The following is a 17,238-nucleotide window of genomic DNA, read 5'->3' on the forward strand; positions in this document are numbered from 1 at the left end:
ATTCCCGCTGGAGTTTTACTTATTTTTACGTATTTTCCTTTTATTATCTCATTTACTAGATTCTGTATGGTTACTGCTATGTTGAGGTGCATGGTTGTTGATGCACCAAGCCTAAGAATTGTACTCTTGTGTACTCTACTAACAAGATGTAATAAAATTCATTCTGATTCAAATTCTGATTCTGATTACTGTCAAAGAACAAGTCATCCCTCACTAACACGAGGCCTGATGTACGACCCGGTAAAATCAGGAGATCAAATTGAAGCAAGATTCATCCCCAAGGTGAAGACTGACAGCTGCGTCTGATTGGCTTTAGGTGGCAATTTCATTGATTGCTCTCCCCTCTCATCTCCCCCCTCATACCCCCTCATCTCCGCCCATCACCTAAACCCCAGAAGGAACCTCATCACAAGGCCTTTATAGAAAGTACTGCTCCCAGCCCCAATCACATTGAGAAGCAGACTGAACATTTATTTAAGGTAGGACTGCAGAGGATTACACCATAATACTGATGACCGTATACTCGAAGCACAACCTATTTGAAATTCACCTTTAATACTGAGTGACCAATATTTCACAATAAATAAATGAAATTGGTGGTGGTTTGCGGAATTTCTGAATTCCCATTTAATGTTTGCCCCAGCAATGCATATTGGTGTTGTTGTTTAAATAGTGGCTGATTTATTATTCAACAGTGTTACTCTAAATAGGTTGAATTTTCATTCAACTCAAAGAGTGTATCTTACCTGGGGGGTCGATTTCTATGACATTTAAAACACAGTGACATGAGGCCTCTATTTTCAGATAACTGGAAATCTCCTACGACCATTAGACCCTGGTCTCAATCTATAATCCGCAAGAACAATTACCTGATAAGCACGTATTTGATGAGCAGATGCCATCAGAATCCAGAAACTCATGTTCTCTACCAAAGAGTTGTGCACATTGATGCGAGGTAAGTCCGGATCGCCCCGTGATTCTCATTGCGCCTATATCTAGTGTTGCCGGGAGGATCAAATCCCATGCATGTTTCTGTATATTTGCTTGGCCGTCAGCCCTGGCTATCCCCCCCCCCACCTCGACACTTCAGAGCCCCTAATATTATCCCCCATGTTGAGAGCCCCATGTGGTACCCCAACATCTTTATGGTCCTTGACGTGCTTCTCCCCGAATCACGCTACAACTGGTTCTGCTTGCCAGAGGGAGTTCCAAATAGGAGTCTATTTCACACCTTATGGATCAGAAGCTTCTGAGCCAGTGGTTGTCAATCTGTGGGTTGCAACCTATGATCGTCGTAGCAGAAGATCAAGGTTTGTGTGGTATAGATGTGCTTCAGATGGGTGGAGATACTTTCTTCATGACCTGTACGTTGCACTTGGAGGGACGGATGCTTCTAGGGAGGAAAGTGAGTGGTTTTCTGCTGATACTAGTCGATTATATTTAGAGATTATTCGCTGTCTTTTTGAGTCTCTGTCTCTTTCTCTTTGTGTGCTAGCAGGTAAGAATAGCCAGCGTATTGCACATAAAGGAACTGGAACCTTTGACCCAGTAGGATGTAGGAGGCCTGGAGCCTTCCATTGTTGTGAGAATCGATGGCCATCGTATTGTACATTCAATGAACAGCTTCCTCATTGTTCAACTACCCTCTTTTGTCAAGCATTAAACCACTTTAACCAGAATTTGACAGGGTGCAATTTCCAGTAAATCGCATGGCATTGTCTTTTTTAAAATGCACGTCGATTAAATTTAACATTAAAGAGCATACCAGAATTAATTCCAAGGAGGGCTTCTGTCTGTTGTGACAAGTACAAACTAGGGCACCATCAATCATGGCACGACACGTCCTTCACAGGGCTGCCAAACGATGAAGGATCTGTAGAGCTGTAAATACCAGACACTGAAAACCAACCCGACAACCACAACGCACTTAAAACGGGAGATGAATGAGAAGGAAGGACTCTCTTCCTCAGAGCCAAAAAGGATGAAAGCACATCGCGATGGGGGAACACCGGTCACTTGAGGCCCATGGAATTGTCGTGCATTCCGCGGGTTGGAGGGGGGGTCCGTAGCGGACATGCGGTCAAACACAGAACCCCAAACATTGTGCTGCGTTCTTGGTGGTTGGTAAGAGGAGCCAACTGGCTGCATCGATGCAGGAGTCAAAAGGAGTGAGACTCCCTGGTGGTTAGTATAAAAAGCACAGAGGCACTTCTTTGAGAGGTTGATCGATGGCGAACTCTCCAGGCTAAGCAAACAAGTACGAACACTAGAAATATGAAGGCCAAAGTAAAGAGATGAAGGCTAAATCCCACACTCCTTCTGCCTTCAGCGCTAGCCTTATTTAGAGTGGGTCACATTTACACAGTTGTGATTCATTGAGACAGACCAAATCATTACGTTGAGAATCATAGTTTTATGCCTCCGATAGCTAGCTAACGAGCTACTGCTCATGATGTCTATATTTTCTGTATAGTATTTTTTACACATTCTAAATTCACATTTAGTATTTCTTGATATTGCCGTGCTGTAACGCCCACATTACTGGGATGAGTTATTAAAGAGAGAATTTTCTCATCTCCAAAATTCTCACCTCGCCTGCCAGACTTCTAATAGATGACAAGGGACTGAGCATAGACGTTGCTCCCAGGCAAAGACACCCCAGGAACCTGGCCAGCTGTTGCTCACTCAGCCCCTATTTAACGGTGGTTCCTTCTAGCCCAGGTGGTGTGTTAAACCACGTCACTCGATCGAGGGTTCCTACAGTGAGAGACACTATTTATGATTCATTATTCATGTTCATCATTTAGCAGATGCTTTACCAAAGCCTCTTTTAAAGGGATATTTCCCATCTATATCAGGTGCTTACAGGTAGTGTAAGAGAAGTTATTAGAACCCAGAAACTTTAAGCGAGGGAGGCAAACATCTTCGGTACCACCCCTTCTCGCAGCACCACCATAACCCACCAACACCACAACCCACCACCACCTCTCACAGCATCACCACAACCCAAACTAGCATGTCACCCACACAATACCACCATCACCCCTTAGGGGATCATTCCTTCAGGATTATTTGTGTTCTCTCACTGTGGGGGTGAGATGGATGAGCTGGGGGATGCCATGTTGAGGATGAGAAGAAGAAGAAGAAGAAGAAGAAGAAGAAGAAGAAGAAGAAGAAGAAGAAGAAGAAGAAGAAGAAGAAGAAGAAGAAGAAGAAACTCAATGTGTGCCGATTTATTGAGTGAGACGTTATGTCATGTAGGAACATGAGTTCTGGGCCATGGACCACACCGTAGCAACCCAGCATCTTCACGACGCACCCCCCCCGCTGGAGGGGAGTCTACCCAGACTCTGTTGTCATGGGTATTGCTAGGGTACATTCAAGGTCAGGGGTCATTGCTGTTACGCTGCTCGGCGTCCAAGCGACCACCCTGTGAAGAGTTTCTCTGTGACGTCCAGTGTGTGTCTGTGTGTGTGTCTGTGTGTGCTATATGCGTGTGTCAACGTATTCAATGGATCTGTTGTTGTTGTTCTTCGGCTCTTGGTCTCAGGCCGAGCTAAGAAGACATAATTCCTGTCAGCGCTACGAGGAGAGCACCAGTTAAGGGCCAGTGGGCCCGTAACTGGCCTCGCGACCATGAGGCTAATTTAAGATACATTTAGAGAGCCGTTGATTAAGAGATTGAACTCATTAAAAACCGAGTGGGCAGATCCCTCGACAAGCACACGCACGCATACGCACACACACGCACACACACACACAACCACACACACACACACACACACACACACACACACACACACACACACAACCACAGCAGTACGCTGCAGTGAGTCATGCAGTGTGCGGTAGTAAGCTTATTGATGTGGATTTATTGGATCAATGTCCAGTGAGTTCTGTTTCCTCCTCCGTCCGTGGTCCAGGTAACCACATCCCACTCAAGGACACCGCAACTCTACACACACACACACACACACACACACACACACACACACACACACACACACACACACACACACACACACACACACACACATGGAAGAGGTCCATCTTAATGGATCTAATGAGTAATTTACAGCCATAACGTTGCCCAAGATGCATTACAAATCCTTAGTGTATCGAGATTTCAAATGCTGGTGTCACAGCCATAAAAGGGTCAGTGTCTGCCCCGGTTCACTAAACCTGGAGACCCGAACACATAACCCTCTCAGCAGCCCAGCGGGGCGCGAACTCAGACCCAGAGCGTCAGGGCAGAGAATGGCTCCACTCAGCCTCCAATCAGGAGGCTGAACCGCTGATGGAAAACAGCTTCCCTGGAGACTCAGAGCAACAAGTCTCTGTACAATACAGAGGGGCCAAACATCAATACAGAGGGGCCCAACAAGTAAAGAGGGGCCAAACCTCAACACAGAGGGGCAACACATCAGCACAGAGGGGGCACATATCACACAGGGGCCACACATCACACAGGGGCCACACATCTCGCAGAGGGGCCACACATCACACAGGGGCCAGACATCAACAAAGGGGGGCCACACATCACACAGGGTCCACACATCACACAGGGGCCACACATCACACAGAGAACCCAACACTTCGATGAAAATCACTCCCTGGAGGTTTGTATTTTCAGAGCAGAGATTCAAGGTTCAAGCAGGGCAGCATAATAGTGTCCTTCTGACATCACATCATGCCCCGCGTCTGTGGGTGTGTGGCTGTTTTTGTTTGTGTGTTTGTGTTTCTGTCTTGGTGTCTGGATGACAAGACATGCAAAAGGCATTTGCATGTCCTTGCTACTGGTGTGTATGTGTGTGTGTGTGTGTGTGTGTGTGTGTGTGTGTGTGTATCTCCATGTGTGTTTATGTGTATCTCCATGTGTGTTTATGTGACACACACACACACACACACACACACACACACACACACACACACACACACACACACACACACACACACACACACACACACACACACACACACACACACTCACACACACACACACCCCAGTGCCAGACATGACCTGTGACCTCCATGCTGTGCCTTCATCCTCCCAGAAGGGGAGCAGGAGACGACAGAGGACAAACAGGTGAAACCAGAGAGAGGCGAGTAAGAAGCAGCGGTAAGCAGTAGTATCAGGATACAGAGTCCATTAATCGGGAAACATTCGGTCCAGCAGGATAGTGAGGCGAATGTGTTTGTGAAGGAGCGTGAAATCGAGGAGACGGAAGTTAGTAAAAATATGATTTATATTTAGCTGTGTGACAGCACTGGGGAAAAAAAACAACAACTGAATTTCCATGGAAACCTTTCAGCGCGCGTTCCTCCCAACGTCAGCCTACAAACTAAATAAAGCCTTCTGTAAACAGCCGAGAGCAGTTGGAATAGACAAGGCTCGCTGTGGCCCGCATGGCATCATCACCGTCACATCGGGAGAGACCTCATCGTGACTAACATCTTCCTCCGCCTCAGCGATCCTCATCCCATGGGGAAGAGGATTGTTTCAGGGCTTCTGAAGGCTCTCCCGCCTGGAGGTTGGAGTTGGAGAACCGTCCCTAAGAGGGTCGGCTGGGAGAACCAGTGACTGGCGGCCTGTGTCAACAACTGATGATCCATTGTGGCTCTATGATAGAGTCCAGTGTGGCTCTATGATAGAACAGTCCCGTGTGGCTCTATGATAGAACAGTCCACTTGTGGCTCTATGATAGAGTCCATTGTGTCTCTATGATAGAGTCCAGTGTGGCTATATGATAGAACAATCCAGTGTGGCTCTATGATAGAACAGTCCAGTGTGGCTCTATGATAGAACAGTCCACTTGTGGCTCTATGATAGAACAGTCCAGTTTGGCTCTATGATAGAACAGTCCAGTGTGGCTCTATGATAGAACAGTCCAGTGTGGCTCTATGATAGAACAGTCCAGTGTGGCTCTATAATAGAACAGTCCAGTTTGGCTCTATGATAGAACAGTCCAGTGTGGCTCTATGATAGAACAGTCCAGTGTGGCTCTATGATAGAATAGTCCACTTGTGGCTCTATGATAGAACATTCCAGTGTGGCTCTATGATAGAACAGTCCAGTGTGGCTCTATGATAGAACAGTCCAGTGTGGCTCTATGATAGAACAGTCCAGTGTGGCTCTATGATAGAACAGTCCAGGGTGGCTCTATGATAGAGTCCAGTGTGGATCTATTATAGAACAGTCCAGTGTGGCTCTCTGATGTATCTCAGTGGGGGTCTATGATAGAACGGTTCAGTGCGTGCACGTTTCCTCGAGTGTTTGAGTGAATCAGCAGATTATAAACTCGATAGTTTTACGCTGATTATAATTATATTGACCTTGAAATCATCAGGATCATAATATAATACCATCTACCAATATCTAAAGATATAAATTATACAGACACACACACACACACGCACACACACACACACACGCATGCAGCCCATGTACTGATTAGCAATTGTGCGTTGAAGTATCCCCATTCTCTCCAGATCAAAAGGCTTCTGCTTGTCTTTAAAGTGGTGTCATGAACACACAGTCACACTTTGCTCATCGCTCGGATTCTTGGTTAGTCAAGGCAGAGCGGGGTTCGCTGGCCCTTCTAATCCAGCACCAGCAGAAGAGAATCACAGACCTAACGAGCGAGACTGGCCTGTTAATTGGGACACGTTCACGTTCACATCCAGGGTGAGAGAGGTCGCGTGCAACTGCCATCACTTAAAAGCATCACTGTTGACGCTTTGAGAAGCTTTGAGTGGGCTGAATTCTACAGATAAACTGATGGAACGAAGGAAACAAATGACATGGAGGTAGAGAGAGATCAAGAGAGAGAGAAAGAGGAAGAGGAAGTAGTCGACAGATCACTATCGATGTTACTATATATAAATACAATATATATATATATATATATACATAAACGCCTTCGTTCTCTGCACCTTAAACGCAGTCTCCCATGGTAACAGCCTAAACCCTAACACGATAAACAAGTCACAACGTGAAACTGTTGCTGGATGATCAATGAGATCTGAATCCTCCTCATTAGAACGCTTTGATGCAGAAACGCCCAGCCCTGATGCACTTTATTATACAAATAATTATACTAATTGATTCCTCAATCATTATGAGAATCAAATCTCTAAACAATTCCTTCCATTTAGTACAAAGTATGATATAAAACATGGTTATATACGACGATCTTTGTGGAAGCTCTCCTCTGGGAAAAGTGTAGGAAATGGTGTCTTGGTGAAATGTCCAGTTAAGAATAATTTGTATAACTAGGCTTCCATCTCAAGAATAATAACTGTTTAAAGGTTGTTTTGGGGTTTTGGATTTTGCCATCTCAAGGAATCAAAACGGAATAACTCAGCCATAACGACTATGGTGACTTGTGGAAAAAGCATCTCCGAAGGTCTTTTCTTTAGAAAATCCTGGTAAATACTCTTGCTATTTAATAAATTGGTGGCGGTTCCCCTTGGCCTTCCTAAACCTCCAAACCCGTGTGTGGGTTCACTCCTACATCGCTCGGCAGCACTTCATCTCAGCAAATAAATAGTTTAATTGCTAAACTTTTCAGAGAGGGTCTGAGGTGCTGAACCTAATCTCCGACCAAAAGAATGGGCGGTTTGTCAATCTGACCCCAACGACCCATACGAGCGTTTGCTGAAATGTGTGATGTTTCCTAATTTCGTTTTTATTTGAATCAGGGCCTTAGTTCCTCCACAATGAACAGTTTACAGGCTCATATAACTAGCAGGGAGCATGGGGTTCCAGGAGTCTTGAGAGTGAGCTGGAGACCTGGTCAGGCCTTACACTGTCTCTACCGCCTGGTCAGGGATGGCATGGATCTCTGTCTTTTGGGTTATGTTCGAGTGGGAAAGGGCCAAGATGCATTTTTATTTGAATAATTTGTTACAGTTGTTTAAATTGTATCTATTTTGTATAAAACTATTCAAAGTAGAGTCCCATCATTGTTAGGGCTCTCTGAGGTAGAACGGAAGAAACAAAGGCAGCGATACACTGGAAATACGCCCACAGGAAGTTCTGGAGGGAGGGGGGTGGAGGGACTGAGGAAAGGGTGGGTGTAGAAAACTGTGCATTGATAGGGAGGGATCTTGTTGTGATACGTTTCTCTAGGGACCACAGAGGAAGAGAGGCCAAAGAGATCCTCTAACAGAAGATAAGACGGTGACGCCTCATTCTTCTCCTTCTCTTTCTTCTTCCAAGACTCTGAATACTTTAAGATGGAAGATCATCCGTTTTTGGTTCTCTACTGTCAAATAAATACAGCTAGTCTCCAAGGACCTTGGAATAAAGACTTTTCTCGTTTCTCCTCTGCTTAACCACCCCACTAAAGGAGACACACCCAACAAACAAGGCATACCGTATGATAACAAATAAATATCTATCAGCTTGAATGTATAGAAAATAATTGTATTTGACCCCAGCACAGGCCGAACCCACCGCAAACACTGGACATTAACCCAGATCAGTAATCAAGCCCCATAACACAACCTAGATCCGTTACAATATAGTATAGTATTTCTCCCGTGCTCATGAAGAGTAAAGTATGATGAGTGATTATGAAATAATCAGCTATGGCCACATGTCTCTGTTAAAATACACAGATCTTACATATTTTTTGGCCAAATGCTAACCTGTTGGGTACAACTGGCCAAGTGCTAGCCTATTGGGTACAACTGGCCAAATGCTAACCTGTTGGACACAACTGGCGAAATGCTAGTCTGTTGGATACAACTGGCCAAATGCTAGCCTGTTCAACTACTACATGCTTGTTTTGAGGAAGAAGTATTGCTCTTCAGAATGATGCAGCAGATAAAGTAACTGAAGCGAGTCGTGACACCACTGTAATTAGCGGCCTTATTAGCAGCACCTTGCCAGGCTTCAAGATGATTAGGCTAATTGCTGATGACACGATTATTGAAAAAAACAACAATACCGAAACCGCAGAAGTGAGACACAAATTGAAAACCCCCCATGCCCCATGAGGCAAGAGATCCGATGAGAGAGGAGAAAAGAGGAGGGGGAAGGGAAGGAGATAAGGAAGTAGGAAGGAGAGGGGAGAGTTGTAGAAGGATGAAGAGAAGATAAAAGGAGGCTAATATCTTGAACATACAGTCACAGGAGAGAGATACCGAATGGACAAGGATAGCATTAGCAAATTAACATGAGAGGAAAACGGAGGGGAAGGAAAATGTAACAAAATGCTAATATTTTATGGGCAAGCGGAAGAACCAGCGTGAGCAGATGGGGGGGGGGGGGGGCTGTAGCTCGGACAGATCGCGCTGCTCGCTGACTTTACCGCCTGTCGACTATCAAACGGTCATGTTGCGTTTGTGGAGTCCTGCGGCCATTAAGCCTTTTCTGTGAATGAAGCAGGAAATAGAACGCTCTGCTTTGTGTGTGTGTGTGCACATAAACAACCTAAATACCGACCAAGACCCCTATAATATTTAATGGGGGTTGAAATGACTCGTAGTGACAACATTGCTGGTGCTGTGAGCATTTTAGTCATTAAAAGATATACAGAAATTGTCATTTAATAAAGGTTGTTTAGAGATTCATTCTTTTATTATTAAGGTGGACGTTTTTTTTTTTTTTACTATTACTTTACTAACCAAAACTAAAAAACAAAACCTTTTTCTTTAAATATTTGCAAGTATCTCATGCTTACCTTCAATGTATCCCTAGCGGTCAAGCTTCCCCCGTTTAAGACACCCTGTCATATATCAAGAGAATGTTCTCCAGAAGAACATTTTATAACTGGTTCCATGGACGACATGTCCTCGCTGTCACCACCTCTTCATTTTCCAGATCTCCTAGCTTCCCCATACCAAACCTCTCAATGGTAATTGGTAAATGGACTGCATTCATATAGTGCTTTTCTAACCAGCACTTTACAATATTGCCTAACATTCACCCATTTGAGAACACTTTCACACACTGAAGGGGGTGTCAACCATTCGAGGGAGTCGTCGGGAGCAGTCAGAGTGAGGTGCCTTGCTCAGGGACACCTCGACACTCAGCTAGGAGGAGCCGGGGATCGAACTAGCAACCCACTCTACCGCCTGAGCCACTTGCCGCTCCAATGTTATGTTGACTGTTTCAAAAAAAACTTTTCGTGAACCTAGAACAATCCTAAAGGGTTTGTGCGTAGCTTTAATGAGCCTACATTGGCCGAGTGGAGACACAATCTCGAGTAATTACAAACTAATACAATAAAATAGCATCCATTGCATCTGTTAATCAAGAAACTCCACAAGCGAGAAATTATTCTGTAATATCCGAGTTGCTCATGATGATGAGTCCACACCCAGTATAGGCTTCTGAACTGATATAAAAGTACACTCATTAAAATAAATTATCATCAAATAACCAGACGAATAAGGTTTGAACTCGAGTAGGACAAACTTATTGGACAGAAAGAAATAGCAGAGGCTACAGTGAGACAGAAGTGGGACTCGAACACTAACTGATATGAGCCCTGGGTTAGAACCCAGATCACTTCCTGTTGTGCCGCCCTGCGAATTTTGAAACCCCAAGCCACTCACTGGCAGTGTTGCCAGATTGGGCGGGTTCCCGCCCAATTGGGCTACTTTTGATTTCATCTCGCGGGGAAAAAATGCATTGGGCGGGTATATACATTTTGGGCTGCTTTTGCCAATATCTGGCGGTTTTTTTAATAATGTGAAAACAGCACACCAAACTGTTATTTTATGGTTTAAAAACAGTACAAATACAAAACTCAGTAGGCCTATACTTCAATATACTTCACGTCGTGATGTCACATCAACAAACCGTTGTGCGCCGACGCAGAAGTCTGAGGCAAAAGCCCGCTCTCTCTCAACTCGCGAAATAAGCATCATGCCGAAGTGGGGGAAACATAAAAAACTTAATAGAAAGGAATGGGAGACCGACCCTGAATTAAAATCGTGGATCGCGCCTGCCCCAGCAGATGACAGCAAAGCTCGTTGCAGGTATTGTAACGTTGAATTAAGAGCCCACCTCAACGACTTGAGAGAACATGGTGCCACGAAAAAACACAAGGCCCGCTGTCAGCCCAGTGTCAAATCCTTTGCTGTCCCAACGGGATCTGGTGCAGGAGCAACAATCAAAGATGACCAAAAACGACGTGAACTTCGGGTTGCAACCTACGTCGCCTGTCACACCTCCATAAACGCCGTGGATGATTTGTCTGATATACTGCAAGATGAGATGGGCGCATTCAAGATGCACAGGACAAAGTGTACCGCCGTTATAACATCTGTTCTGGCACCGCACTTCAGATAGGAGTTAAGGGAGGATATTGGTGAGTCTCCATATTCTCTTTACCTGGATGAGAGCACTGATGTATCAGTGAACAAGCTCCGCTGCATTTGTGTGAAGTATCGCTCACAGAAACACGGCAAGTTTGTGAGTACCTACCTGGGGCTTGTCAACCTTCTCGGCATTTTTCCACATTTTCTGTGACATGCACGGTCTGTGATAATAAAATAGAACATTTGGGCTTAACAATTAAGCCCAAATGGCTTAATTGTTTAACACCGTAGCGTTACCGCGTAATCAGAAGGACGAGTCGATATGGTAAAATCCCCAGGGATGTTTATTATTACTCCTCAACCGGACGGAGCCTAAAACATTGCAGCCATTAGAAGTAACTCTTGGCGCATATAACACTCGAACCACAACATGCGTTTAATGTTTATTCCAAAAAAAAAAAAATTCCTGTGAAAAACGGCATTGGGCGGTTTTTTGCTGAAGTGGGCGGGTTTTGGAACGTGATTGGGCGGATTTAGCTCAACCAAATCTGGCAACACTGCTCACTGGCGATCAAATCAAAGAACCCAACCGACTAAATAAATACAGTGACGGCGACTTTAACCCCAAGCCCCGCACTGACGAGCATGCAAATGAGCAACCGGGCTTAGGCGAAAGCACATGAGAATCGGTACGAGGCCGAAAGAATAACAAAGCGACTGAAAACTAGCCGCCGACTAATGCTCTAAGCAAATTAAAGCAAAGGCGGAAAAGTGAAATCAGCTGCCGCGCTAGCCGACGGCTACGCATAGCCTACACACTTTACTCACCCCTGGTCGCAGCCGAAATCGAACAAATTGCAAGTCGCAGCCTTTGGTGGACGAAGTCAAATCGAGGCACCAACCCTTGGGTTACAAGGCTACTTGCGACAAGCTAATATGGTATCTTACAACAATCAATGTTCGTGTGTCCTGCTAGTCCGCTACCACGAGAAGATAGAAGGAACAGATCATCGGGTGACCTCCGGACATTCTCGGGTCACAGGTGTCTTTGTTGGTATAATTACTCGACCTGCGCATGCGGGAGATGGAACATCCAGTGCTAAAGCACCGGTTAGTAGCCATGGTTAGTAGGAATGAAATAGAACATGCCTCAGTAGGTACAGATCATTTTTTTCATTTTTTTTATCTTGGACAGCAAACTGAATGAAGTGGACCCAAACCAGAAACCAATAACCCAATCAGATGATGGCCTGTATAGCTTGATTGTTGCCTAAGGGGATAAAGTATGACAATCCAACTATTAAAGAAACACAGCCCAGTATTGAATGTTAAATTCAGTATTTAATCCAGTATTAACAAATATATTTCTATCAATGTACAGCAAACAGCAAGGAAGTACAATCTTACGGACATTTAAGAAAGAGAGAGTTACAGACAGAGAAAAAAAATTAATATACACCTCGACATGGCCAGGTACATTTTTTGGTCATTTTCAAGTACAATACATGAATTGTAAATATGACAGCTGTCCATTTTGATCTAAGGTATCTCATGCACATTGATTGACACATCCACACTGAGCGTGAACGCAGTGATTCACATCAGTGTCGACTTGGTCACTCTGATTATTGGCACTGGTTGTGGCACACCAATGGACTGAACCATTACAGAGACACATCGACGCTGATTAGAAAGGCACTCACAGAAAGCAGAGCCATGCCTCATCCCACAGCTAGTGGATCACCACCACTGAGAGAGAGAGAGAGAGAGAGAGAGAGAGAGAGAGAGAGAGAGAGAGAGAGAGAGAGAGAGAGAGAGAGGGGGGGGGGGGGAGGGAGAGGGAAAGGAGAGAGAGAGAAATACAAAATGCTACAACTTCATCTTTGATAAAAAACGCTAAAACCAAATGAAATGATAAGAAAATGTGCTACAGATTAGAAAACAACATCATATGCAGAGAAGTGTAACCACACTACAAATTAAACAGAGGTCTACCTTGACTGAGCTTAAGTCATGGCTCCGTACAATCTCACAACCTTATATCAAAACTATTCAATGCCCAATTACCTCGTCTCAACACAAAGAAACATTTCACTGTGAACAAGGACATTTGACAGTAATGTTAAATCAACAAGGCGACACTGAATAGCATCTAAATGAATGAATCAAACATATTTAAATGATATTCAGCAGTAGCAGTATCCAAAGCAACGTAGTGTAGGATCATTCCGTATAGGTTGTGTGGATTAAACATAATCCTCTATTAATGAATGACTAGTTTGATTAGAGTAACTGATGGTTCGTGTTCATGCACACAAAAGAGAAATGAACTGAATACACACACACACACACACACACACACACACACACACACACACACACACACACACACACACACACACACACACACACACACACACACACACACACACACACAATCATCATCATCATCGCTGAAAAAACTTCACTCCTGCAGAAATTGTATGGAGCAGATATGTGTCAATGTTCATCAATCACCACAACATAGCTAAAGCTCGCTGAGTCCTACCCCAGACTACAATTCTAGATACTAAGGTCCGCTGTACGGTTTATTGATCAATCAATACTCATCAGTGCTGATGCAGGAACAACCTGATCCTAGATGTTAATCTATTTTACCACCAGTTGTTGGTACGAGTGCTGAAAACGTCTACCAGTTGCTACAGTCCACTGGGTAGGCTGGTTGATTCATCTACCCAGCATGCATCTGGGGGGACACGCCCAGTTGTGATGTCACTTAGTCACGGGGCAGGGCTTGTTTAAACGGCTTGTGACGGCTAATCACACTCGCACCTGGTGGTGAGTTTTTAAAAATAATATCAACTGAAATTAATATTTATTTTACAAATAGCGGTGCTGCACCCTAAGATATCGCGGCCCGTATTAATGTACATTCAATACGGAATCGTCCGCCCAACGGAAAACTAACGTTGGGTCAAACACAGTAGGACAGCTACTGTACGCCGCTACAACTGCCACTCGCTCCCAGGACCTTCCCACTGCGAGGAACCGGTCCGGTTTCAGTTAGGGTTTTGGTTGAACCCGTGCCCAGGCTGAAAGAGTCACACACAGACACACACACGGCCTCACCCCTGGTCCCCGCCATGGCTGGACCCCCCAGGGTGAGACAGTCACACACAGACAGTCTTAACCTGGTCCCCACCATGGCTGGACCCCCAGGGTGAAGGGAGGAGGAGGGAGGGGCAGCTGGTCGCAGAGGCAGTGTTGTTCAGGTGGAAAGTAACGGCGGAGTCGGTAGGTTCAGCCCAGGAGGGGGAGTCGAGGAGGGGGAGGGAGGGAGGGAGGGAGAGACAATATCAGGGGCTCCCCCAAGATATCGGTGGAGCCATTTCCACCGATATTGTTTCCACCGAAATTGTTGGTCGGTCCTACCGACCAACAATTTCAGGTCACACAACAATTTTCAGTGGTCACACAAAAGTGTGACCATTTAATGGTCACACTTTTTTTACACCTGTCCACTCCTAGGCTACACTGAAACATTGGTCTGCTGTGGTCTGGGGGAGCCAGGGGAGGCCGGTGCCTTGTTCATGGGCTGACCGTCAGTGATGGTAGACCGTAGAGTCATCACAACAAGTGTCTCAATCCCGCAGCAGACTGAGTCGACTGAAGTTGATGAGACGGGATAAGATATGAGTTTGCAGGTTCCTGTCTTGTGGTTCATGTGAGCGCCGCGCTGTAACAGTCCACCGCTCCACTCGTGGAGATTTGATAATGTCTCCATCAGCCCAGCAGGCTTAGTTAAGACAGTTAGCTCCATCAGGGGCCCCTGTGAGTTAAGACAGTTAGCTCCATCAGGGGCCCCTGTGAGTTAAGACAGTTAGCTCCATCAGGGGCCCCTGTGAGTTAAGACAGTTAGCTCCATCAGGGGCCCCTGTGAGTTAAGACAGTTAGCTCCATCAGGGGCCCCTGTGAGTTAAGACAGTTAGCTCCATCAGGGGCCCCTGTGAGTTAAGACAGTTAGCTCCATCAGGGGCCCCTGTGAGTTAAGACAGTTAGCTCCATCAGGGGCCCCTGTGAGTTAAGACAGTTAGCTCCATCAGGGGCCCCTGTGAGTTAAGACAGTTAGCTCCATCAGGGGCCCCTGTGAGTTAAGACAGTTAGCTCCATCAGGGGCCCCTGTGAGTTAAGACAGTTAGCTCCATCAGGGGACTCTCTGATTGAACAGAATGAGCGACATGTCACCCCCACCCCACCCCCCCCCCCCCTGCAAACTAAAGAAGAACGAATCCTTGCGAATTGGAAATGACTTCAGGCCCCCGGGGATTGTACCACCACTGGCGGCCGGAATCATTCAGGTTGATTGATCCGGGAACAGCGATCAATAGGAAACAGAAACAACGCATCAAGGGCCGGAGAGCGAGGGGGGGCCGGGGGGGCCGGGGGGGGGGGGGGGTCAATCAGCTGGTGCTGATTGACCGCTACATCAGCAGGGGGTGAGCAGGACTGACCCGGCTGGTCGGCCCCCAGGGGCCCTCCCCTCCTCTGGCTCCTGGTCCGACCTCATTACCGTCCCCGTCCCCGGGACCCGAACCAAAGGGCTGAGCGTCTGCACCTGGGATCACTGATCCAGGGATCGAGATTATTGATCCAGAGGTCGTGATTATTGATCCAGAGGTTGTGTAATCCATCCTTCAACAGACCCCCCCCCCCCTCGACCCCCCCCCACCGTCCATCAACGCCCACGCTACACCTCCGTCCCCCCCGCCCCTCCAGCCTCGGACTCCACCCCCGGCCACGCCCTCGCCCCGCCCGGTCTTCTTGCACAGAGTGCCTCAATCCACCGGCTCCAGCCCTAGCCCCGCCCCCTGCCTGGCCCCGCCCCCCGGCCCTGGTCCTGGTCCTCCACCCTCCGGCTCCGCCCCCATCCCGTCCACCCCCCCCCCCCCTCGGTCCTACATCACAGCTCTGGCTCCGCCCTCTGCCCCGCCCCGCCCCCCTCCCCCAACCCCTCACAGCGTCCCCTGCTCGGAGCAGAAGAAGCCGCCCTCCTTCTTCTCGCGGCGGCGGCGGCGGTGCGCCCGCCAGCAGGCGGCGGCGGTGAGCAGCATGGCGACGCCGGCGCAGAGCAGCGCCACCGACACGACCTTGGTCTGCAGCAGCGTGTTGAAGCTGAAGGTCACGCCGGTGCCCGCCACGCCGATCACCAGCGAGATCACGCCGAACGGGAAGACGCAGCGGTACCACGACTTCTCCGTGCCGCCCGTGGCCTGGGCCAGGCGCTCCAGCGTGTGCAGCGCGGCGGCGGGGGGGGGTCTCAGGCCGCGGTCGCCCTGCATCGCCCCCCGGCCACCGCCGCCGCCACCGCCGCCGCCTTCATCGTCGTCTCCGTCGTCTCCGTCGTCTCCTCCTCCTCCTCGGCTTCCTTCCTCCCCGCCACTCCCTCCCCTCTTCCTCCTCCTCCTCCTCCTCCTCCTCCTCCTCCTCCTCCTCCGTCGTCGTCCTCGTCGTCGCCCCCTCCTCCCGAGCTGTAGGGGTCCAGGTCCCGGAGACCCGGGTCCCGGGGCGGTCCGTGGTCCACGCAGACCAGGTCGGGGTGGAGGACCGGCGCCGGGAGCTGCCGACCCGAGGAGCAGCCCATGCCCGGGGCCACTGCGCTGGGGTGGGGGGTGGGGGGCGGAGCGCCTCGGGGTGGGAGTCCTGGAGCCCTGCTGGGGGGACGGGGGTGATGCTACCCAGGGGGGGGGGGTGGTGGGGGTTCCTCGACCACCGTCACTGGTGTCCGCCCTGCTGGGTGGTGGTGTAGGGGGGAGAGGGGGGGGGGGGCAGGGGAGACAGGAAGATGGGGAGGTGCGGAGGAGGTGATGAAGGATGAGGGGAGAGGGGACAGCAGAGTTACAAGGAGGAGACGAGGGGAGGAGAAACGAGGGCAAACTGTCGACCAGGACCAGATCAAACCACAGA

At 47.8% G+C, this 17,238-nt stretch overlaps 1 protein-coding gene and 1 long non-coding RNA gene across 2 annotated transcripts; both read right to left on the reverse strand.

The window, feature by feature from the left end:
• Positions 1-12,595: 12,595 nt before the first annotated feature.
• LOC132446552 (uncharacterized) lies at positions 12,596-14,618 on the reverse strand. The gene is made up of 2 exons (XR_009522917.1): positions 13,671-14,618; positions 12,596-13,604 (listed from the first exon to the last, which is right to left on the reverse strand). It is a non-coding gene; the product is annotated as an uncharacterized LOC132446552 (long non-coding RNA).
• Positions 14,619-16,286: 1,668 nt separating this feature from the next.
• LOC132446772 (homeotic protein ultrabithorax-like) lies at positions 16,287-16,958 on the reverse strand. Its single transcript, XM_060037226.1, has 2 exons — positions 16,757-16,958; positions 16,287-16,715 (listed from the first exon to the last, which is right to left on the reverse strand). The coding sequence occupies exons 1-2, from the start codon at positions 16,913-16,915 to the stop codon at positions 16,287-16,289; spliced, it is 588 nt and encodes a 195-aa protein (XP_059893209.1). The 5' UTR covers positions 16,916-16,958.
• Positions 16,959-17,238: the final 280 nt, after the last annotated feature.

This window comes from Gadus macrocephalus, chromosome 18 (genome assembly GCF_031168955.1).
Source record: "Gadus macrocephalus chromosome 18, ASM3116895v1".
NCBI lineage: Eukaryota > Metazoa > Chordata > Actinopteri > Gadiformes > Gadidae > Gadus > Gadus macrocephalus.